Source organism: Magnolia sinica, chromosome 5, assembly GCF_029962835.1.
Source record: "Magnolia sinica isolate HGM2019 chromosome 5, MsV1, whole genome shotgun sequence".
NCBI lineage: Eukaryota > Viridiplantae > Streptophyta > Magnoliopsida > Magnoliales > Magnoliaceae > Magnolia > Magnolia sinica.
Genome location: NC_080577.1, coordinates 16969160 through 16994973, shown reverse-complemented (window position 1 = coordinate 16994973; position 25814 = coordinate 16969160). Strand labels below are relative to the sequence as shown.

Genomic DNA, 25814 nt, shown 5'->3' with positions numbered 1-25814 from the left:
CCACGTCGGAAACAACCGACAAAACCCGTGCGTTTTACCATCTGCAAAAGGCGACGTTGACCCCGTTTCGCTCCCTTCCAACAAAAATACACTTTTATTCCCAAAACACCCTTAACCTCTCTCCCCGAAGAAGCTATAACCACGCCTTCAGCACCTTTCTTCCAAAGCCCACAGACGCAACAGACAGATAGAAAAACACATCGACAGAAAATCATCCGCAGATCTGCTAAATACACACCCACGCACCCACACACAGAGAGACTGAGAGTGATAAAATCCTATTTTCAAACCCTAAAACTCGCTCTTGCGGAGAGAGAGGATTCTTTAAACCTCCGTCATTTCTAGTCCTTTCGTTGCCGGCGAGATGCTGTACGGAATCGGGGACGGCAGTTGTCTGCCTGTGGTCCTTTTCGCTGTCAATGTCGTTCTTACCTGTGTTGATGGAGCCATCGCCACCTTCGCATTCTCACAGGTCAGTAATTTTCTTTGTTATCTTTTCGCTTTTAGATTTTTTATTCAATTTGATCTTGATTCATTGAATACTCTGTGCGAATCGAATTCCCGACACAACAATTGAATCTTGATTGTTTGTAACAACTTAAGGGAAGAAAAACAAGAATCTGAATATTTAAGTAGCTAGAAATACTCTGCATTAGTTATGGTTGCGGGAGTGAAATGACTAAAATACCATTTCTCTCCTATGAAAGAAAGCGAGCATTTTCAATGCGGCAGACAGGGCTTGCTGTCCTGAAATGTGAAACACAGCAGTCCTGACTCTGTTGACGCTGAATGCAGTCAAGTGGGAGTTGATACCTTATTCCCAGTGCGGTTAACACCAATTGTACCAACTCACCACCGCACGTTTCATTCATACATCTCAATCTGAACCGTCCAAAACATCAACCACCTAATTTGGACTGTGACCACTTTGCTTTTTGCTGTATAATCAAAAGCATGTTGCATGCATATGCATCAATCTGAACTGTCCAAAATATCAACAAACTGAACTGTATGATTTCGCCCCCCAAATCTGGACTGTTGACCAGTTTGCTTTTGACTGTACAATCAAAGGTCACCAATTGGAGGGTTAGGATTGTCCGATCAGTATCTTTGAGCACTTGAGCTATATTCCATCCCTAGTGGGCCCAAAATTTGTATAAATCTGGATTGATGCAGAGGTAGGGAAGGAAAAGTAGGCTTTGTGGTGGCTGTTTGTTCATGGGTCTTTGGGCAATTTGTGAGGGGAGAAACGGGAGGTGGTTCCGTAATGTTAGCCACAACTATGAGTGGGTCGCAGGGAGGGTATGGAGCTTTGTTCTAGAATGGGGCTTATGTAATAGTGGGGAGAAAAGTGTTATTACACTTATGTAATTTGCTGGGGAGGTTTGGTTGTTGTTTTTCCTTTGTATTCTTTGTGGCCTTTTCAGCGCTTTTTTAATAAAATACTGTCATCTTTCAATATATATTATATATAACCTGTGCTCTCGGCCATAGGAAGTTCATATGGTCAGAAACTATGTGGGGCTCACCGAGATGCCTGTGACAAATCCACTCTGTCCATCAGTTTCGCAAGACCACAATAGCGTAGAAGTCCAAAAAATCAGGCAGATCCAAAACTCAGGTGAGCCACACCACACGAGACAGCGGGGGTTTAGTGCCTACCATTGGAAACTTTGTGGCAGCCACAGAAGTTCCGTATCAGGATTTATTAGGATGATATTTTTACCTCTGAGTGTGTGTGTGTGTGTGTGTGGTGGATGAATTGCCACAAGTTAGTGAGTCATGGCAAATGTACATTGTGGTCTCTCCACTCCATGTGATTTTTTATTTTTTTAAAAATCTTGTTACAGAGTTGACGGAATCATGACACCATATGCCTCAAGGGGCTGTTTAGGTGCAAGCTCAGTTGTGTTGTAGGCAGATAGATTGTGTGGATCATGATATCTTGGATAGGCTATTTAGGATATGTTGTATTGGTTTTTTTGAAAGGTAAAGAATTTATATTAAGAACCAAAGAAAAACATAAAAACAAAATATTTAAAGGAGGAGAATAACACGGCAAAAAAACTGCCAGCATGGCCATTCTGCATTTATCTCTCCCCGATCCAATCGCCCATACCTTCATGCCACAATACAAACAATCCTTTTCACTGAATTCGGCATGACCCATTCTAAATTAAAGAAGTTTAAGATACTAGCCCACAAACTTGAGGCAAAAGGGCAAATGATGAAGAGATGATTAACCGATTCAGCCTCAATTTTGGAAAGGAGGCTCATGTCAGAATTATGAGACCCTCTTCTGCAAATTGTCTACGATGATAACTCTTTCCCCCCATGAGCCAGTCAAAAACAATAACCTTAGGCAGAGCCCCATATCCCCAAAGTGAGACATGTGGTTGAAAAAAGCAGGAGTAGGCCTGATTTAAGTCTACATGGACTTGACTGAAAAGGAGCCCGATTTGTCCCTGCACCAGACTGTTGAATCTGCTGTACCCGGGGATGGATAAATGCCTTCTAACCTCTGCAAAAGTTGGAGAACTTCTTCAGCCTCATTAAGATTCCACCTGCAATGGGGAATCCAAACTCCTAAGATGCCTTCACCACTATAACATGCTGCAACTGATATGTTGTTTGAAGGGCAAAGGGCCGCTGAATTGGGAAAATCTGATCGTAGGGGGTGATCACCCACCCAAATATCACCCCAAAAGCGTATTCTTTCTCCACTTCTTGGGGAAAATATGATTCCCTCCCAAACCTTGTGCTCTAACTAGACCACTGATTTCCAGAAATAAGAGGCTTTGTACAATGAGGAGGGTTTAGTTCGCCATCCGAAAGAGGAAACTCCATATTTGTCCTTAATTATGGATCTCCGAGGACTAAGATCTACCATACAGAACCTCCAAACCCACTTGCATAAGAAGGCTTCATTCATGAGGTTAGCGCTTTTGACACCAGTTCCTCCCTCCTTGTAGGGCTTGCAAACTTCCCTCCCATCGAGCAAATGAAATTTGAGATTTGGAGCCGCAACTTGCCAAAGGAAATTTCTTATAAGAGAGAAGTTTTGAAAAAATGCTTTGCAATAGCTGGTATTAGACTAGCTGTTCTTTTGTTGTTTGTCAAACACATGATACAAGGGGTAAAAATGGACTATGGCACATGTCAGGAGCTTGAGATGGATGGGGGCACATGTAGAATGCATTGGCACATCGACACATATGGCATATGCAGGGCGCTTGAGGATTGATCGTGGCACAAGCGGGGTGCTTGAACATGAGACAGTTGTGGCATTTTTGGAACATTTGGCACATGTGCATGCAACAATATATTCCTGTGCAGAGAATTTTGGATAAGCTTTCCTTATGTTTATTCTACCTTTCTCTAGAGACACTATCCTTGGTTTATTCCACCTTTTGGGGATATGCTACCCTTATTTTTCTCGGTTTCCATCCATAAGTGGGTTAGACAAACCATTGAATGGCTTGTCTGCCCCAGCTAGCCTGTGCATGAGACAAGTTTTCTTGCATCGAAACAGCCTCCACGGGTTCTACCTGCATTGCTCCTTTAGCTCAAAAGATGCAGCGTCAATGGACTGCCCTTTTCACTTATGCCCTTGTTTATTATGGGCATGGCTTTGGTGGATCCCCAGATCTACCGAGGTCAGTAGATCCCTGACTGTGGGGCCCACAGTGATGTATGTGCCAAAAATAAAGTAGATCACACTGTAGGGCCCTCCTTTAACTCTACGCCATCCATCCGTTTTGACATCTCATTTCAGGGCATGATCCCAAACATGAAGCTGATGCAAATCTCAGGTGGACCACACCACAGGAAATGATGGTATTTGACCATTAAAAACTTGTGGGCAATTTTCAAAATAAAAAAAGTTGTGGGAAACAAAAGTTTTGGATCAAGCTGATATTTTTGCGGTCCCTTCATCTAGGTCTTTGTGACCTTATCAACAGGCTGGATGGCAAACAATCATTCCAGTTGCCCTCAAGAAGTTTTTAATGGTGGGAATTCAATCAACCACTGTTTCTTGTGGTGTGGTCCGCCTAAGATTTGGATCTGCTTCATTTTTGAGATCATGCCCTAAAATGAGCTGTCAAAATGGATGGACGGTGTGGATGTAAGGCACATACATCATGATGCGCCCAACAGCCAGGGATCCACCGAAGCTTTGCCTGTCTATTATGCTATTCTCAACTAGTTTAGACTAAGGCTTGTACCAATAGTGACTTATCGCTGCCATCTAGGCATTATTTATTTGTAATCCAAGTGGTCAAGAAGAATTAGGTCAGGACAGAAGTTTGAATGTTGTCCAAATAAATCAAGTTTTTCCTTGATGCATGATAAAAGATGAGATGTACTGGCAAACAGATAAATTGTTCTCTTGACAATTAAATCTGGTGTATCAACTGAAACAGCTGCAAGGCATTGATTGCATCCATCAATTGTCTAACATTATTTCTATTGAATTCATCATTTAATCACTACTAGGGGGTCCATTTGCTTCTTTCGGCAGTGAATTAGAAGCTGTTAAATCCTTACAAAATGCCTTTTATTCTCAATTTCTCTTAATAGGTATTTACTTATAAGCCTTACACTTCAATGGTTCTAGATCCCCATCAACTTTCTCAAGATATAAGGCAGACATGAACATGTTTTAATGCACATTTAAATGATATACTACCATAAGTTTCTTAACCATGTCCTATATATTTCAGATGGTCTTTTGGAAATTGAATACATCATTGACAAAATTAACGCCATTAAAAAATCATCGGCAAAATTAACTTATATTGTTCTGACCTTCATTCATTGGTCTTTCTTTGTGTTCCATCAATCATGACATTTGCACGTAGAGTAACATGTTGTTTCTTTTCTTTGGATAATCGACTCATATTCTACTTTATGTACCAGTTATTAAGGATTCATTTGCGCAATCAACAACTTGGGTGGACACGGCAAAAGGTATGCGATAAATTGTATTTTGGAGCAACTATGTGCCATTCGCTCCCCCCCCCCCCCCCCCTATTTCCATTTTTTTTCTTTCTTTTACCAAAGCTAATTTTGTGAAATTTTGAAAGAGTTGTCACATTCTAGGGCGTGGGAGAGTTAAAAAAATGCTTAGATCATGACTTAGTCTGGCTCTTATTATATAAATTGGAAGTTAAAAATTTAATCAGATTAACTTTCAAAAAAAGAAAAAAATAATCACATGTATGGGTATATAACTAGATGTTTTAAGGAGTATAAAAGGGAATCTTCGTCAAGGTTTTACTGTATGTTACTTAGCTATGGTGGTTAAGGGTAGCTAGTTATGACATGAACATGGGTACCTAGGCATCAATCTCTATAGGAGGCTAGTTACTGTACTCGTATCTGACAAATTTTATTATCTATTAATGTGCTTGGTATCTTTTAACAAACTGAAGAAGATTAGAAGTGATAGTAACAAGAATAGCAAATACACATGAATTATTTGTAGATATATTCTGCCTGTTGGTAATTGCACCAGTTGGTTCTCAGCTGGGTGGAGGAGGGTAGATGTCAGGTGGGTAGCTGGTCATCGAATGGTTGCCAGCCTACCATGAGAAGCTGACCCCAAATAACAGGGGCAAGGCAATGACGATGACGGAAGGAAATTATAACTCTGTTTGGTTCTAATGTTCTGAACCACTTATCCATTAATACAAATTGGACATAGATGCTGGTGAATGAGGTATTATAACAGTCTCATAGCCCACTAACTTGATTTGTGATAATCAAATAATATTCTTGATTGGGACAAAAGGAACTTCTTAACAGTTAGATATTGGTCAAAAAAGGATTGCAGATTTTTAAAAATAACCTTTCCTCGGCATGACGATATAACGGAGCATCGATATATTATTTTGGTTTTCTCGTTTCTGGTGGGTTTTGATTTGAGATGTGGTTTGGTAATTGTGGGATGGTCCGTTCTCACTTCAATAGACATTTTTTTGGGAGGAAGATTAGGGTTTGCTTGGGACATTTTGCACACCATAAAGTAACTATACAGGATTTTATAAAACTGATCTCAATTAGCTGGGACATGGTTATGACAATGGTGTTTGTTTTTGCCAATTCAATTTAAGGTTGTTTACAATCCAATACCATTGGTTGGTTGCATGGCATTTGTCACTTTGCTATCTTGACCTTGTTACCTTGCATTCATCATAGTAGTTAAAAGATGATAAGCTAAAGAGTATGTGCGAACATATAGCAACAAATCTATAGGCACTTTTAGTAAGGGGGAAATTACATAGTTCCATAGCAATACACATGAAATTTAATTTTGTTAATTGAACATGACTTGGAGTGATGTTGTATGTATGACTTACTAACATGCAACATTCCTTTAATTAATTTAGAAAGTCAAAAATTTCAGGGTTACGATAGATTGTACAAGTGTATAATAGTGGGCTATAGAATTATGATCTTATCGTTCTTGCATAAAATCTTAGTGGGAATGGTAGAACTCAGAACCTATGTGAATTTTTATTGTGCAGAAAGCAGGATTTTTAAAATGTAGAAATGCAGCCCCCCATTCCATGGACTGTCAGAACTGAATGTGTTGAGATGGGTACAATGCATGTTTACAAGAATCTGTGCAACAATGTGCAGCCGTGTACATTGTAATTGCAATTTTCCTTTTTTCTTAATACCTATGCATGTGTGCAATTTGCAAGTGCATCCAAACTCCAAAGTTTTGATGATTAAATCTTTGTGGACTCTACAATAAACCTATGAGAAAATTAGAAAAAGATATGGTGCGAGTTTTCATGTTCACCTACTCAAGTGCCATCTTCTCGCACATTAACACTGCATCCAATGCCCATGGGGCATTAGCTTGAGAGGCATAATGGGAAGCAATAGCAAAGATAAATCACATTAATTCTTTATTCTCATGTCTTTGAAAATACTGGGTTTATTTGTGTGTATGCCTTGATAGACGACCTATGCCATACACAAGGTACTCATTCAGAATATACTAGTTCAGTTATTATTATTTTGGTTTATCTTCTTTTTTTTTTTTCTTGTTCTTTTTAAATTTAATTTACCTTGGGAAAGAAGGAAAAGAAAAGGATATCACTAGTTCGGAGTGTCAGGTTCTCACATGCAATTAATTGATATGCACATATGGATCCTATATGCAATTGGCCTGCAGGCTGCAGCTAGATCTCCAAATGAAGTGACGACTAACGACTCTATGCAGGCTAGTATCGTAGTTCTCCATTTGTTGAAATGAAAACTCTCTTTATGTATTGCTATGTTGTATAATTTAAACTTACTAATTATTTAGTTTGCGGTGTTGAGCTGAAAAGCATCAGTGCTGACACTCTAGGTAAAGAGGGTCTGTCGTGATCATCACTTTATATTTGTCCTGCTTTTTGGGTGTACTCTTTTTTTCCTTCTTTTTTGATACATCTCCTATTAATTATTTACAAAACCAAAAACGTGATCTCTGATGCATGCCCTTATCCCTATGCAGGTATTTCATCTCATGATTGGGTCTTCAAACGTAGGTGAGACGCCTTACACAGGATTGATGAAATGCCTTTTCATGTGATACAAAATAAGTTTTACTTCATCAATCCTTTTTTTTTTTTGTTTATGTAATTGCTTAATATGAGAGGATATATATATATATATGTCAAAGCCTTATCCCAATTAAGTGAGGTTTTTTATATGCTTGCAATTTTGATTTCACATGGCAATATTGGCTGCTGTAGTCACATATTCATCGATCATTATAGCATCCTATTATAGGTCTTTTAGTATTTTTGATGAATATGATTTGGTTGTTTATTTGTTTTTTAAGTTGCACATTAATAATCCATCCACCAAAAAAGGAAAAAAAAGTTTTCTTTTACAAGTCAATCCAGCTTTTCTTTGCAGCCGACTTAATTGGAAAGATTCATATTTCGTTCTTTTCTTCCAACATCTTTCCATGGAAGTCACACAATACTCAAGATGTTGTTGACTCTTGATCCTCTGTAATATTTTATCACTGTAATGTAAGAAGGGACAACCACAAGAACTGTGAGATGAAGATGGTATGCAGCATAGCAGTGTTTAAAAACCCGGACTGGACCACATTATTGGGCCGTTTTGGGCGAGAACCAGTCACACCTGAAAATCTGTTGTGGGCAAGAAGGTGTTCGAGCATCCGGCCAACTGGTGCACTCGCCCGCATCGGGCATTTTGCCAGGTTCTACTAGCCAGTTCAACTTAAAATAAGTTGAGTTCGAACCCACAATCAACATTATCCAAAGCAAAGACACTGCCAACTAAGCTATGAGCGCTTAGTTGCTTCATTCATTCTTATTATTTTATTTATGTATACATTACATGGGTGGAACTGGTCAGACTGCTGGTTGAACCTATATGTGACACACTGCTGATGGGTGGGTTGAGACCTGGTATGAGTTCTAAAATATTTTGCTATAGCGCCATGCCATTGTACCTCTCTACAGTACAGGCTAAGGACTGTGCTACAATGCTTATTATTATTTTTTATTTTACGAGAAAATTGTGGGCAGAGATTGTTGATGCCGTTCTTCCTCAAATTGAGGACCTGGGGGGTACCATTCTGTCTTTGGTGGATAGGCTATCGTTCTCTTGTGAATAGGTTCTTATATAAAGGAGTTTAGGGTTTTGGTCTCATCACTGGTACAGTAGTCCACCGCTGCATGCACGTCGGTATTCTCCACATCATCAAAAGTGCATGCACCACATTTATCCATTACCCAACCAAATTGTATCCCTCCACCATTGTGACGACTCACTTTTGTCCTCCTAATCCGATGTCGGACTGAGAGGTGGGTCACTAATCCTACATGAACTTCACAGAAATCTACTTCATGAGAGATCATTAAAGGGCATCATCTCAAATATCTATAAACTCTTGCAGAGATGTTATATCAACAAGCCACGAATTGCTGCAGCTATCTGTTTCAGATTTCATAAAGTTACAGTGTTGCTTGTTTTATCACTTTAAAATAATAATAATAATAATTTCTATTCATTTTAATGCTCAAGCTATCCCTTGAAAAAAGAAAAAAATAAAAATAATAAAAATAATAATGCTTGAGCTTGGGAAGTTAGTTTGTGTAATATCCAAATGGTGGCTGTCCCTGTAGCTGATGCTTTACATAGAATATTACACACTTCTGTAGCATTCATTGTTCAAAACTGACTTCACAATTGGACAGGTTATGTAATTTATTTTGTATCGACTCTCATTGCTACTTGTAAGAGATGGTTGTGCTGGTCGCACGCATGTGGATTTATCCTCATGGGTATGTTTTTTTTGTCCGTTTCTTTTGGCCATTATCCTTGTGGGAATGTTCCTCTTGAGACATCATACCTTGCTTCAGAACTCTTGTGGCTTTGATGCATTTGGTGGAGGTTTTAATTGTGAAAATATCATTCTGCAGCCTGCCCCCAGATTCTGTTTCTCGCTGCATTTCTTCTGCTGTTATCATTCTGGTATGTTCTCCTTCTCTTACTTTTTAAAAATGTGCAAGAACTCCTATGATTATTGTTAGGAAACATATTTCTTTCAAAAGAGTCCTAGCAGGATAATGAGTCTTTTTTTTTCCTTCTTCAGAAAGGTGGAAGAAAAATGCACAAATGTTTCTTCTACTGCCAAGTTCATTTGGTAACAAACTAAGACACCCGAAAACAGTGAAAATATACGATGATACTTGCTAGAATGATTCCAAATAAGCTTTTACCATTTTTTAACTAATTGAAAGAAGTTATCTAACTCGATTTTGATGGTTGGGTTTTTTGCCTTCAGTTTTTCCACATGGACAGTATTTGAAATGCAAAAGTATTCCTGTGATTATTATTATTATTATTATCTATGTTGAGAAAGAACTATTTTTTTCTTTTATAAAGATCGAGGTAGAACTCTATCCAGCTGTTCCTTTTATTATGTTAATTTTCTCTATTTCAGCCATTTTCCCCATATTCCCAGACATTGTGGTATATAATCAGAAGTAACCAAGAGACGATATATGCAGTCAGTCTATTCTAGAATTACTCCAACTTGGAGAACCTCCAACACAAGTTTTGTATTGCCAATTGACATGCTTAAAATAATCAAAGACAAACCGATCAAATATAAACATATCAATAAAAGACAATTTATATAACAAGGTCCAAGCAAGTGTTACTAACCCACATTATTAACCTCCCATATTTAGACGGATCACATGAGTAGATATTGCCACCATCATTTGATAGGTAACTGCCTTTATTCTTCTTGTTGTTTATTGTTATCATTATTATCATCACTGCTGCTGTGGTGGCGGCATTTTGTTTTGAGACCAAGATAGTTGGATTTTACTGTACATTTTGATATCCATGCCTTGTATACACATGGACTCAAGTTTTCAGTCCAGAGGACACTGCCTTTATTCTTGTTGTTGTTTATTGTTATCATTATTATCATTACTGCTGCTGCGGCGGTGGGAGCATTTTGTTTTGAGACCAAGATAGTTGGATTTTACTCCGCGTTTTGATATCCATGCCTTGTATGCACATGGACTCAAGTTTTCAGGCAAGAGGACGTGCAGTTAAAGGTTTTGCTTATTGATGTCTGTTCATAGTTTCAAATTCAACTCACATTTTCTGAGGCACACACATTTATGCATCACCAAACTGGAATTGGATTTTTCAGATTCCTGTTAGAGGCATGCTTCTAGAATTTCATGCATAGCTGTTTAATTGCAGCTGAAATGTCAGCAAGATGAGTCTTTGATATTGTGAAACAGAATCACTCAAAGCTTGCAGAAAATCTGAGAGCATGCAGCAGGAAAAATGCAGCTGTTGAAGAGGCCTTCAAACTAGGCTGCAAATGGATTGGATTCAGGTCAAGTCAGGGTGATCAACTGATCTGTGCCTGACCCAATTGGAGAAAGGATCCACCAGGATCTAAACAGAACCTGTTATGGATTTAAATTTCCTGGATCCAAATCTGACTCGATCAGGAAAAGGAGATTCCTGGTTTAGATCCAGGAACACTACCTAATCTTAGGGAATGACTGTTGCAAAGAGAATGATTGAGGGCAAGGTATTCTGTATCGGTAACGGTGGCCATAACGGTCACCACCATTACCGATGTGGGTATCCGTTATAACGGCCAATACAGGGGTGTAACGACTGTTATGACCCCCATAACGGTTGAAAATTTTCTTTTGCTTGAAATATTTTGAAAAAAAAATAAATCTAAAAAATCCATAATAATGTAAATATTCCAAATATGTATTCATTTTTTGTTTTGAGCATGTTTATAGTAGCGTAACGGTCCACTCTTTGGTGAGAGTGTTGTATTGGGCTATCTAGTGAATTTGTGAACATGTTTATATGTATCTAATGTTTACACATCACAATCAAGCATTAGAACTAGAAATAAAGAAATAAGGCATAAATACCACTTCTTCAATTTTTTGAAAAAAAAAATGGCCCTCGGAGCTTCTATTTGCTCAAATCACTTCAATTTATGATTTTAATCTTAAAAACTAGATTAAGAGTGGTCAAAATTTATTGTAAAATGATCTAAGAGAGTTTCTGGAATGAGAAAAGTAAAAAAAAAAAAAAAGGGAAAAAAAAGAGAGGAGAAAAATGGATATAAACAGAAAAAGTGGTCGTTTTTTGACCCTTACGGGGGTAACGGTCGTTATGCCCCGTAATGACCTTTTTGGCTACCGCAACAGCCGATATAGTCCAAGAAAACTAACTGCCCCATTTCCCCCGTATCGCGTAATGGCCATGGCCGTTACCTATACGTATCGGCCTTTACAGGCATACTGTAACGGATACAGAACACCTTGATTGAGAGTCTTTTGGGAAGACGATGCTTGCAGGAATCGATTTTTCAGGAAAACTAACATTCATATGCTGAGAGTGTGACTAGCCAGTAAGCATAACCCATTGTCAGTGTACACGTGTTATATATGTACTAAATCCAAATTGTCCAAATAGTGAGCCCCACTTTGGATGGGTTTGGCATCCAAAATCACCTTCACAACACAAATCTTACCTCCCATATTTTTTTAAAAAAGGGTTGTTTTCGTTTTCATTCTAGCCGTCAGTTTTATTGCCGAAAAGTGCTTGCTTATGAATTTTTTTTATCATATTTATTGGATTATACCCCATCCACAGTGATACCCGCAATTTGGATGGTTCAGATTGAGGTGCATCCATGTCTATTGTACTGTAGTTGTGTGTTTATGGATAATCATACTGTACTGGTTAGAATATGAAGTAGTGACTTTGGTAATATGCTAGAACCATGAAAGCTTTTATTTTTAGCAGTGTGTGATACTCTATAACCATGGATGCTGCATTTGTATACTCGCATAAATGCACTTGAAATTAATGCCTCCATATTTTAGGCCCCACCAACGTGTTTTTTACTCCAAAAATGGCAATGAGCATGTGATCCTAACTGGACAATTGGTTGACATTGAATGGAGAGTTGTAATGACAAATAGTCAGTAACCCATATTCAACAAGCAAATTCATCAATCAGAGGTTAGGATCGTGGCAAGATTTCAGAATGTGCATGGCAAGGTCATTTTGGCAAATCAAGGGGCATTTGAGGGGGGAGAGATTCTGGATGGTACTCTTATCATTCACGAGTGCATGAATTCCAAGCATAAGGAAGGGCTTAAAGGGGTGCAAGTTGGACATTGTAAAGGCCTATTAATCACGTGGATTGGGAGTTAGACTATATGTAATGCGGGGGCATTTTCACACCAGGCTCGAGTGGGGTGGCCTGTGGGATGCAGGGGTACACTCAGGGTGAGCGGTCCGCGGAACCCATGGATTTGGGGCCCGTGTAAGGCGGGTGACTCGTGTGAGGGGGCGGAACCCATGAATTTGGGGCCTAGGCTATGAGATAAATGGATTAATTTGCCATGCCCTATCAGTTCGAGCTTTTAGAGCAAGTGGTTAATTGTCCAGTTAGCATCTAGTTTCAAAAATTAGAAGTAATTAAAAAAGTTCACATGATGTTCGATTTAATCTAGTCATTTAGGGCTCTTCATATTGAACTAGATCATAGACCGGATTTCACAGTCAACATCATCTAAAATATTGCAATATACCCCTTGCATATTGGGACGATCAAAGAGCTAATTTCATCCTTTTAGATTTTGTACAACTAGATTTTTCAAACATACAAAATAGTTCACTTTTTTTTATAAGCTGTGTGATTTTGTTGGTGGTGACTTTACAGGGTTGACCTTTGCCACCAGGCAAATGATGAAGATGAAGAGGATGAAGATAATAGTTATCGTGAAACTTTGCTGGAAAGGACAAAGGCTAAACCCGGATCAATTCATGCTGATAACCATCGAAAATGTTGCCCCTTCCGTGGCATTCATGTCGGAAGTCGTCAAAAATTTGTGATTTTGGTATGCCAAGTATCCAAGTGTTCATATTTATTATATCTTCGATTGTTCTCATGGTGGATCCAGTTGTTGCTCCCCATTATTTTTTATTGATGTTAGAAATGTGATTTCGAGAGTGCATTTTTGCAAATTTTGGGATGTTTGACAAGATGGTTGTGGAATTTTACATAGAAATAGTAGATTCAATGTATTGTTGTGCAAATAGAAGCTAATTGCTTCTTCTGTTTTGCTTAGGTGATTGTGTTAGTCTTTGTCTTGATGATAGCATTTGCTGTTCTAATCTGGGTTGGTAAAGGCACAAATCCCATCGATTCTTCAGTTGTTGCTCGGGTATGTAGCTTTCAACCATTTGAAAATTTCATATGATTATGTCTTTTCATAAGATGCAGAATGTTCATTTCTTTTTCTTCTTCCTCGTCCTCTTCATAGAGTCCTCTGTCTGTGCATGTGTACATGCATGCGCATGACCCTTATGTGTTAAAGATGGACAGTCTTAAGGAGAACATAAGATAGCCAGTTTTAAGGAGCACACAACTTAATGATCAGAAAACAAGAAATGGGAACGTGAAAATCACCATGAGCTAAACAACTACACGAATAAATTAAATAGGAAGATATGCCTAACTGAATCTGTCTTCGGCCATAACCATAATCCTCTCTCTCAGTAACCACCTAATTAGACACGCTATCTTCAGTGTTGTTACCTTTAAAAGGTGAGGGATCTGAAAGGTCATGCATGAAAACGATCCCTAGAAAGTCTTTGCACTCTGAATACAAAAACCATGGGCATCAAATTTTTGTTTGGTCCATCTCAAAAAGTTTGCAGTGTCTGCTTCTATATATAAACACATACGTACATGTGTACATGTCTGTGTAGATGTTCCAGTGCTCCCAGAGCATTACAAGTTACAATGCTCTTAGTTGTATTGGGACACTTGAACAGTCCAGTTAATTGATCTAGACTGTCCATTGAGTACAAGACACATTGCTAGTGTGAAAATATCAATACCGATTTGATGATCTTAACCATATGATCAATAGCCTTTAATATGGATGGTCAAGATCATTTTACAAATACAGACCTAAGCAACAATTCAATCCATTGATTTGATAGTTCTCATCATGGATTGCTTATGATTCTAAAGAATCACTTCTGCTAGGCAATCCTAACCAACTCATCCATGGGTTGGAAAAAGGATGACTACAAAAAAAAAAAGGCCAAATTTAGGATGGATTAGATCATTTGATCAATCTTACTTTTAGTAGCCCCTGAAATGTATTCCAGACTTTAGATCGTTCTATTGGATTTTCCAAGGTAATCAATACATAGGTCAATTGTAATTAACCTATGTAATAGTCTATTATATTGCGCCTGTGGGAGTTTTAGGGGTCGTTGGCACCATGGATTTGGGGGGATTTGAGGGAATTTCAAATCCCCAATATGTTTGGCACCATAAAGTAACTGGGGGTTTCAAATCCCCTCAAAGAGGGGGTTTGAAATCCAAGGTGGAAGCTTGGATTACATCTAAAATCCTTCCAAGAGTTGCATGTGTAACATTTGTGTCACTAGGCTACTAATCTATTCGGCACATGGCCCTTTGATGATATTCCAAAGCAATCAGATTATCAACTGCATCACTATAATTACTTTAATAGGATAATCTGCATGTGTAACATTTGTGTCACTAGGCTACTAATCTATTCGGCAGATGGCCCTTTGATGATATTCCAAAGCAATCAGATTATCAACTGCATCACTATAATTACTTTAATAGGATAATCTGCGCCGTCATAGTTACTATTCATGTGAAAGTAGCTAGAAAAAAGAAAGTAAATTAGCATATCAAGAATAATCTAAGGCATGGTTCTCTACACCTAATCATCCTACGCATATTAGAATATTCTAAAATGAATGTTGGATGCAAAAAAATAAAAATAAAAAATCGGGGTTTGTGCTCGTGGTTACTGTTCATGCGAAAACAGTTAGAAAATAAAAGTTTTAAGAAAATAGTAATTTAACATATCACCCCTTATCTAAAGCATGGTTTTGTACACCTAATCATTCTACACGTGTTAAGAGAATTCCAAAATGAATATTGGAAATTTAAAATAAAAATGTTGGGGCTTTTGCTCATAGTTACTGTTCATGCGAAAATAGCCAGACAATTTTAAAAAAAATACCAAATTAGTATATCAGCCCTAATCTAAGGCATGGTTTTGTACACTTAATCGTCGTCTACATCTCTTCCAAGCATCAACATTAGGTTACAGAGTCACTGTTCATCTGAAAATCATATTTTAAAAAAATAAAGTTATAAAAAGAGCATATTATTCCTAATCTAAGGCATGGTGTTATAGACCTAACACACACACGTGTTGGTTTCCTTTGTTAGTTATTGCATTTTATTTTGGTGCTCCAATAATTGCAACCCTTTAACTGTGCAGGTCTATCTAGATCTTTTTTCCATAGTGATCCTTCTACTAGGAGGAGCTTTAGCTTGCTACGGTGAGCAACTATTGTTTTAAACAGTTGTTCCCCTATAAATTGATTTTATTTTATTTTTTCATGCTCTTTTGTTATAATTATGATATTCATTGATTTCTATAGGATGGTTCTCTAATGGATTGGATGTTCTACAATTTATGCACTTAATCCATGAACTGGTTGAAAAACTGCTTGCTGTAAGGTATATTGCTCTTCATTATTAAACTGCTCAATGAAGAGTAGATGACTAAATGATTAAACACAACCCATAGCTCTATGTTCCCCAAGTATGGATAGAGATGTTTAGTCTTTTAAGGGCCGGGTTTGACAGATCCTCTATACCCAAACCTTCGATATATGGGTATGGCGAGGATTAATTACATTTCCAAGATGCCATTATGTCAAAATATTTCTCCAACTATATATAAAATGTTTGCTTATAGCCCAAGTTGCTATGTTCACTCTTCATTATGAAGGTAACCAAAATTTTAATCCATAGGAGAAGGACCAAGCCAAATGCCTTAACTGTTAGGACTAAAGCCCTCAATATTGTTGCAGGATTTGGGGGGAAATGGAACGATAAATGTTTTCAGAACCCGTGTAGGAAACTGGATGAGGTTTTTTAGAAGGGCTAAGTTGGATGCGATGGCTTGGCTTCTTTAAAGGCCCTCTCAAGTTGTGCCTTCTCTGTCTGGGTCTGATGTTTTGTAATTTTCGATTCAGATGTCTCATCTATGCTCCCTTTAATAAAATTCAGTTATCTTTTAAAAAAGAAATATTGGTGCAGAATTTGATACTCACGTATGGAAGTAAGATATGTCTCCAAAAGGAGTTAACCAAACCATGCATTGTGGCCGACAACACACATCACAGGCCCAAGATCTCAGTTTCAGGTGAAAGTCCTCTCCAAAAGATTTGGAGTGCTCAATTAACTGACTCAGGCACCTTCTAATTTATTTTCTTGAGACCACCTTGGTAATCATATAGCCTTTAAAGCCGAACCCTTGTCAGACTTGGACTTGTAAGCGCCAACACGGATGCAGTTAGTTTGGCAATGAAAATTCTGTTATTCATGATCTTACAATGCTTCAATCATAAATGCAATATGTTTAAATAGAAATGCAAGAATTAGATGTCCTGGGATCTCTGAATATCTTAAGAGAATTTCCCATTTCAACTGTTCAAATGTTTGGTTTTATGGATCTAGTGCTCATCTGATTTCATTTCTTGTCAAGATTCAAAATGTTTCCTTCATTACATGGGTGGTGGTCTGTTTTCTTTTGCATACATTGTTAATGCCTCTTTCTGATGTTTTGAATATACGTCACTTCGACGTATGTTTTTCTTTTGTGTTTTGCGTGATCAAGTTCAGGGTTATTACTTTCCTTGAAAATGAGCAGAGTAAGATCAGAAAGGACTTCTGAAATGTGGAAGGTATCTAATTATTAGTATCTTCTATGTTGCAAACTTTTCAGTGCAACTGCCACATCGGAACATTTATAAGTTTGCTACTGTGTGCAGGTAGCAAGTTTGGCAGCTGTCTCTCTTGTGTGTTTCACATCGTGTGCTTTAGTAGCGCTCATTACCAATATTCCTGTATGTACGCAGTGTTTGAATGTCACACAATTCTATCTTGTGAAAACATTTAGAAGGAATTTTAGGATGTGTAATAGCTTTCTGAACTTCTCTTTACTTTGTTGCAGATGTTGTATCACTGGCGTTCAGAGCACAAAAATGGTGTAAAGACTTCACTTCTAATAATTTTGTATTATTTTATAGGTAACTTTGCTTCTTCTACTTTTTTGCATGCACATGTTTTTTGTTTGAAGGTTATCTGTAACTAGACATTTGTTTGATTTCTAAAGAACTTGCAGAAATTGTGTGAATGTGTTAAGGATTAGATTACTGATTTCAAGCTGCAACTGGGGAGACAATCCAGCAAATAAAATACATAACTAATATTTGTTTGTTAGATAATCATTGCCTGGTCAAGCAACATTCTGCAATATTATAATTCATTGCAGTCCAACCGTACAGCTCAGTGAATGCAGACTCGTGCCCAAGATTCTGAATACTAGTATTGGTTCTGGTATTCCAACCAAAAGTGATAGGATTTGATCGTATTCCAATGTTGGCCATATCATCTAAAATTCCTTTTTAAGTAACAGATCTGAAAAAGGGATAATCACAAAAAAGGGAAAAAGGAAAATGCTTGTTTTGATATTTGGTCTGTGTTTTCAGTAATATTTTTATTTATGCCTAGGCCAATGTTGTTTATCTGTCCAATGTTGAAACCTATTTATTTTTTTAAAGGTTTTTAGCCATTTGCAAATCAACTAATTCAATAACATTGTCTATTTGTGTGAAAGTCAAACACATAGAACATATATGCTATGAGTTTACAACGAGATAACACCCCTTTCACTCATTTCTCTAAAAGAAAATGGTCGAGAGAAAAAAAACAAAGGCCATGGTACCGATCTGATCCTATGTTGAACCATGCTCAAGCCTTTCATATACTGTGAGAGGCAAAACCACTTTGATAGCCATTTACCAACCATTGTCTCCTTGATCTCTCAGGGAGAAAGCAAAAGATGGAAATAGATTCTTGTCAGTGGGATTTTTTAGCGTAGAACCACAATGAATTGGAAAAGTTTGTTCTGATCCTTGTGGTGACTTCTCTTGAAGCTTATGGTTTTTATGCAGCAGTGATCCTTGAGTACTCTGAACAGCATTTGTTTCAACCTTTTGGCTTCCCACTAGCAAGTCCTACCTCTTTGGATGCATTGACCCCTCCCTTGATACCCTTTGGGTTTAATAAGGCCCCTCAGATGGCATGCACAACTGAAAGTTGCTCATGTTGCATGAGCAACATGAGCTGGTAGAGACAGTGCAGTGTATGTTGATCCAGGGTTCGATTCCTGGTAGTGTTACCTTTCAAAAAAAAAAGGAAAGAAAGAAAGAAAGAAAGAAAAAGTTGCTTATGTCGCAGCTATTATTCTGTGTGGAGTTTTGGCATTTCCTATGAAAGAGGTTGAAGAAATTCTGAAGTTTCTTTCTCTAGCTGAATGAGCCTGACAAGTGCATCCAAGCGGGGCTCTCTTCCAATGAGTATTCCAGGGTGCTTTGCATTAGGATTTTTCGAAACAGTAGAATTTAATTTATTATTTTTTTTGAAATCCTTATTTAGTGTGAACCTATTACTACGGAACCACATATAGATATTATAAAATTTCTACAAGAAAATACAAAATCCTATGCCTAAGATTACTTCTTGATCACCACCGCTTGAAAATGTGCAAAATGCCAATGCCGTGCCTTCAATCTAGAAGGTCTCTTCCACGTCTATTCTAGATGAGGAGAAGATTGAGAGCCCAAAACACAACCCTAGAGTAGGACTAGGGAAGCTCTCTCTCTCTCTCTCTCTCTCTCTCTCTCTCTCTCTCTCTCTCTCTCTCGGCCATCCATGTCTCCAAATTGACCCAATCTGTCCAGTCACCATGGCCATCCACTCTTGATCCAATACCCATGCAAGTGAAGTGGACCATAAGATCTCAACCATCAAAATTACCACCAAGTGTGATTAAAACACTTAAACGGTTAAAGTAAAAGATCACTATTTAAAAACTTTTATAAAAGTTTTTAACCTTTTGATGTGTTGGGCCTAGTGAAAACAACTTGATGGGTTGTTCGATCAAACTGTATTTAAGCCATAAGAATGTTCCTAGGCAACTTGCAGATCACTTGTTGGATCATATGGACCTCATTCGTATCCTAATGGATGCATTCAGCCACACTAATAAATGAACCATTGCAATTGACTTCATGAGGCGAGGCAAAGCACATTAAGCTAGGAACTTGAACTCCCCATATGTCTACAAGTCTAAGGATTAATCAAGCAGGATGTGCCTCTTGATCGAAAGACTAAAAGCAATCATCCAATGCAAGTATCCAAGAGGTCTAATAAGAAGAGCCCATATCCGTGAATACTCATAATTCCATGTGGGGTAGGCAAAGACACCAACTTGTCGTCAAGCCTCATGGTGGGACCTATCCCAACTCGTCATTGGTTCCCTTGCACAAGATGACTACATCAAGAGTTTTCACAGGTTTGTCCTAAAACTTACTGGGTGTTTATGAACTAACAAGGTACTGATATCCATGGAACACAACTCTCCCTTAACCAGTGGTTGTTGTGCCCAAACTCAAGTTTCCAAGGACAACAAAGGAAACCCTCTCCCTTTAAACCATGTTCTCACATGCTTACGATAGACTTACATATTAATTATAGCATTAATAACATGTCCACATAGGATTCATGGTCATCATGATCTATAGACAAGATCATCAATATAATGAATATGGTCACCACATAGGATTTATGAACTTTACATGTAGAACCTATCTTGGGTGGAGTTGAAGCATGGGGATCCTCTCAATCCCACATGAGAAAGTTGATTCTTTCTATATTGAGTTCTTTAGTGAGCCTGTGGTTTGGTGTGGCTTTTGGGAATCACCATGGAATAGTCAAATAAATCACAACTATAATAACAATAATAGTGTGGTTTTCATCTTCCACCTATCATCACATATCTATCTCTTCTAGAGCGACAGATTGACACCGCCTACAACATTGTCCGATTGATGAACAAGAAGGAAAATGGAACTATTGGATTTTGTGACTTGCCCCAACTCAAGCTGAAGAATGTGTATACCCCCCAGCCCTCAAGGGTGCCGTAAGCAAAAAAACGTGATGTGCCCCATATGTATATAAGGCCAGTCAAAGTTCGTCAATTCGCTTGCAGGTCCATGGAAGAGGGCATTTCCATTGCGAAATGAGTTGTTTTCTATTAAATGACCACTGTGAACATCTTTTATTATAGGAAGGACATAATCAACCGTCCCTTCCTCCATTGCAGTATGACTAAGCATTTGCGAGGCCTTCTTCAATCTCTGTAAAATATACAGTGATGCCAAGCTGTGTGGATGATTTCTTTTAGGAGTTGGGAAGTTGCCCCTTTCTAACCATGTGACAAAATATTATGTGGAATGCCCCCGTATTTCATCTTATGGGGTATATGAAAGGAAAGAAATAAAAGGATGTTCGATGACATGCCATCCTTGAACAATAGCTTGGTTGAGAAAAATTAAAATCGATATCATTGGTAAAAGTATATATGGTTTTAAAAAAAAAAAAGGAAAAACCACACACATTAAGTGGCCTAAAAAATTGAAAGAATTCAAGGGAGTTTCTATTATTGTCTGATTAGTTTAAATGATGTAATTAATGATCGTGGTAGGCCAGTGACAATGGTTGTTAGGTGGGCTGTATCTGCAGTGGGATGGTGGAAGCTGGTAGCTTCATGGTAGCTTGAATGTGAATGAACTTGATGGGAAATCCAGGGTGCTTGGGGTTCAGTCAAGGATGACCAAGGCAGGATCTAACTTGTCTTCTTATATCCATTTGGGTTGGCAACTCAAAGCAAGTGGAATTGGCAGCAATAGGACTGGTCTGAAGTTGATCAAAGACTTGGCAGCGTTTTCAGGGATCACCTACATGGTATTAATGGTAAAAGATGCCTGCATTTCGATGAACCAAAAGTATGATTTCTGTACTTCTCCAAGAAAAAAAAAAATATGATTTCTGTGCTTTAGTGTGGTCAGCCATTACAACTTTCTTTTTTTAACTTCGCTGGTTAAATTTATCATTATTTGAACACACCAATGTAGAATGTACTATACGGACATGCAAACATGGATACTAGCATTTGTTATATATACCTTTGCATCCGATAAACACTGCAGATCTCATCTTCTTTATTACTATTCATAATATGAATCAATTCCATTCACTGAGCTTAATGTGATATGTAAAATGCTTTGCCAGGTTCATCTGTGCCTTCAGCTTGTGTGTTATGGGTCATGAGAGAAATGCCACCCCAGCTAGCAGTCAATAGACTGGAGCAATCGAGAGTAGTGACTTACATCAGGGATGGGTCGGCAGCTTCCCCAAATCCTCAACGCTGGACTGCTGCGACAAGCTCACAGAACCAGGTTTCATCCATGACCTTGGCTGTTCTCTAAATTAGAGTCGTTTTCCAATTTGCTGCCAACCATCCAGCAGCCAATTTTCAGAAATTTATTTAGAATTTGAGACACTTTCCTCCGCAAATTTGCGTGTTCAGCAATATTACATTATTATTAACCATTAACGACACCCACTCGGATTGTTGGATGCAGGTTCCCTTTATATGTTTGGCAATCCAATAGTAAAATGTTCTACTATTGTATTACCAAAAGAGGGAAAGAAAGTGTATTTACTAATCAGGATGGTGTAGCTTTCAATTCCCTGTTTTATAGTATTAGTTTAGATAGAATTGTAGTTTTAACTGTAAGCATTAGGTGCAGTTTTAACTGCAGATTATAAACACTGTCATCATTGTTGCCTTGTTCCAGCTATTTGGAGTTTTCTGGTTGCATATTTACATGAAAAAAAAAGAAGTAATCTTTGTGAACTGTATCAAATGAAGAATTTACAAATGACAGATTCCATACATCAATATTAGGGATGTTATAAAATGGCTTTCTGAATGTTTGGCCTTAAAATTTGGGAATACTAATACAGTTATACTCAATGTCTGACCTTTGCATTCGCTTTTCTTTCTCACTCACATAAGACCTGAATATTACAGGAATTTCTTCTGCTAAATAAACAAGCCTATTTATCAATTAATGTGACAAATTGTAGCATCTCTTCAGTGATCTGTGTTTATTTGGCCATATACCAAATTATACTGTTACCTGACTGACGACTAATATCTGGAAGTCCATATACAGTTTTGACTCAGTGCATTTACGGAAAAATGACTTTTTCATTATTAACTTTTCGGTTTTACCTTCCTGAATAGATTAGATCCCAGGTTGTCAGTAGTGTTACTTTTGGATGTTTCTGCTTTTGGGGGTGAATGGATGTGCTCTGCCTGTTTCTCTATCGGGATAAATTGAGGTCCACTCAAAGGTAACTGGGTGTTGATTTGGGGGCCAAATGTGTCTTTTACTAATGGGCCATTTGAATGCTAATCTCCATAGATATCCAATCCAATGCTGATTTGGTGTACATCCAGATGGTACCCAAAGCCTCCTTTTGGTGTACCCTCAATTTGCATTTCATTCGGTTATCCGGATGGACATGACACTGTTTGTAGGCGGTGCAGAAAACAAAAGCCCTTCCATTTTCCTGCTTTTTTATTGCTAATGTCATTGGTGATTTGACACGGCACATCCGATCTGCCTTGCAAAAGGGAACATCCAAACATTGTTAAGCTGCATTTGGATGCACAGTAAATTGAATTACAAAGATCCGGTTTAATAGAAGGAAATGACAAAAAGTGAGTGGTGTTTCTAATATCCATAATGAGGAAGCAGAACCAAATCGTATTTATGATTCCTTCCAAGTCCCACTTGAAAGTAATGCAATGGTGTTTTTGGAGCTTAAACCTCAATATGAATTTTAAGTAGTTACTAACTTTATGATTTGGTCATTTCCACTTTATAGACTATTAGCTGCAGTTCTATTTGATAGTGTATCCAAACACAGCTTAATTCTTTCATTTTCTTGAGATTTTCAAGCAGGAAATAAGCTGACCCCCCAAATCACTGGGGTAAGGCCATGATGATGATTAACACAGAATAACGTTGACATTCTAATTGTGCAGGCGTTGAAAGTAAGTCCTATATGATTGTGATGGTCATGATCAGTCCCATTTTACATATACACATGCTTTTCCAGCATGCCTTTCACCCAAAGTCCATGGCATGAGCAGTGGAAATGCCCATCAAATGCACTGCTTCATCAGAGGGTAAAGTTTCAATGGTCGCATTGGGATTCTAACATGGAAGCTGTAAATTACTTCTCAACGGGGGTGCATCTCAGATGACAATGGTAGCAAAAGTTGGCAGGTTTTTGGAGTTCTACACATGTATATAGCCAACATTTTCTTGTATTCAAATTTCATGATTTAGATATATCAAGCCTGCTGCTTTATCCAGGTTATGGGCCAGAAATCTCCTATGTAATCTGTCTACTCTCGTTTTTCTCATTGGATCTACCTCTATGTACGCTTTCTTTCTTTCCCCTCTTGGATTGGTTTTAGGCAACGCTCATGGAAAACAGATGCTTCAGTAGCAGCAGCAGGGACATAGTTTGGTTGGCCAAGGTTTAGAGACTTTTAAGGCCCGTTTGGATACCACCAAATAAGTTACTTTTTCTACTTTACAGCAGTAGAAAAGCAACTTATTTCAGATAAGTAACTTTGGTTTATGATTAGTTATAAGTATGTCCAGGTTATGGGCCAGAAATCTCCTATGTAATCTGTCTGCTCTCGTTTTTCTCATTGGATCTACCTCTACGTACGCTTTCTTTCTTTCCCCTCTTGGATTGGTTTTAGGCAACGCTCATGGAAAACAGATGCTTCAGTAGCAGCAGCAGGGACATAGTTTGGTTGGCCAAGGTTTAGAGACTTTTAAGGCCCGTTTGGATACCACCAAATAAGTTACTTTTTCTACTTTACAGCAGTAGATAAGCAACTTATTTCAGATAAGTAACTTTGGTTTATGATTAGTTATAAGTAACTTTTTTACTTAAAAGTACTTAATCACTTAATTATTTTTAGCTTTTCTACTTTTCATAAGTTGCTGGGAGCCATAAGGACTAAGGAGAGGCAAAAGAGAGAAGCTGATAAGTAGGTTATTTACCAAACATACTTATCTTCTTAATCAGTGCACATTAGCCCATTATATTAAGATTCTCCAACACAAGAAAAAAGCATTTATATGGAGCAAGAGCATCAGGTAATGGCTTTTGGCCCATCTAGCCATTTGATGACTCAGAATGCCAGTGTGATGGTTAATACTGATGGTTAATGTGCAGAGAGTTGTTTGGATCATAAGTTACTTTGGGCCTGTTTGGATACCACCAAATAAGTTGCTTTTTCTACTTACAACAGTAGATAAGTAACTTATTTGAGATAAGTGAGTTTGGTTTAAGATCAGTTATAACTTTTAACTTAAAAGGTACTTACGCATGATAGCTTAAGTAACTTATGATCCAAACACCCCCTTTATATAAGCTACTTACACTTCAAATTATTATGTTGGGCTTCCTACATCGCATAAGTACGTCCCTCTATTTTATTTGGTCCACCCATAACATCCACCGTTCATCATGTGGGGCCAGCCTTTGACGTGCACTGTTTATTATGTTTGGCCCACCTTAGCCTTGTCTTCAATGTGAACCGTCTAGCATGTGGGGCCTCTTTCAATGTGGATCATCCACCTTGCACGGCCCACCTTCAATGTGGCTATCCAGCATGCAGGGCCCACCTTCAATGTGAGTTATCCATCATGCAGGACCCACCTTAGGTGTGGACGGTCCATGTTGGATATTGGATGCAGGCAGTCTATGCGGGGACCACCTTTAATGGACTTTCCACCACGTGGTGGCCCAACTTTGATGTGGGTCGTCCATTACGCAGGGCCTACCTTGGATATGAGTCATTCATCGTTAAGAGCTGACCTTCAATGTGAACCGTTCTCATGTGAGGCCTACTACAATGTTATTGTCCATCATGTGAGGCTCACCTTCAATATTCACCGGCGATAATGTAGAACCCACCTTTGATGTGGATTGTCCATCGTGTGAGCCCCACCTTCGATGTGGGTTGGGTTGTCCGTTGCAAGGCCACCTTTGATATAGACTGTCCATTATGTGGAGAGATGAGAGAGTAACAAATTTAAAAAGCAAGATTTTTTTTTTTTCTCACGGCTATAAATAACTTTAAAGGGTCAAGATACTTTTGAAAGGTACTTATGAAACCAACTAA

General features: G+C 38.2%; 1 protein-coding gene across 2 annotated transcripts; it reads left to right on the top strand.

Moving 5' to 3' along the window:
* The first annotated feature begins 74 nt into the window (after positions 1–74).
* LOC131245588 (tobamovirus multiplication protein 1) lies at positions 75–24062 on the top strand. Of its 2 annotated transcripts, XM_058245144.1 has the most exons (13): positions 75–472; positions 4921–4971; positions 7514–7547; positions 9237–9323; positions 9462–9513; positions 13274–13451; positions 13683–13778; positions 15894–15954; positions 17306–17367; positions 17455–17529; positions 17637–17712; positions 21821–21987; positions 23649–24062. In XM_058245144.1, exons 1-13 carry the CDS (start codon positions 365–367, stop codon positions 23670–23672), a joined length of 1071 nt encoding a protein of 356 aa, XP_058101127.1. In that variant the 5' UTR covers positions 75–364; the 3' UTR covers positions 23673–24062. The 2 variants fall into 2 exon arrangements, with proteins under 2 accessions (XP_058101127.1, XP_058101128.1); XM_058245145.1 differs by lacking the exons at positions 75–472; positions 4921–4971 and adding an exon at positions 7084–7366.
* Positions 24063–25814: the final 1752 nt, after the last annotated feature.

Bases quoted from the DNA above. Each gene is read 5' to 3' on its own strand.
- LOC131245588 (XM_058245144.1), top strand. From the start codon at position 365: ATGCTGTACGGAATCGGGGACGGCAGTTGTCTGCCTGTGGTCCTTTTC. The intron at 7,548-9,236 runs GTGAGACGCCTT...ACAATTGGACAG, and splicing joins GATTGGGTCTTCAAACGTAG to GTTATGTAATTTATTTTGTA. The intron at 21,988-23,648 runs GTTTCATCCATG...CTAATTGTGCAG, and splicing joins CGACAAGCTCACAGAACCAG to GCGTTGAAAGTAAGTCCTAT.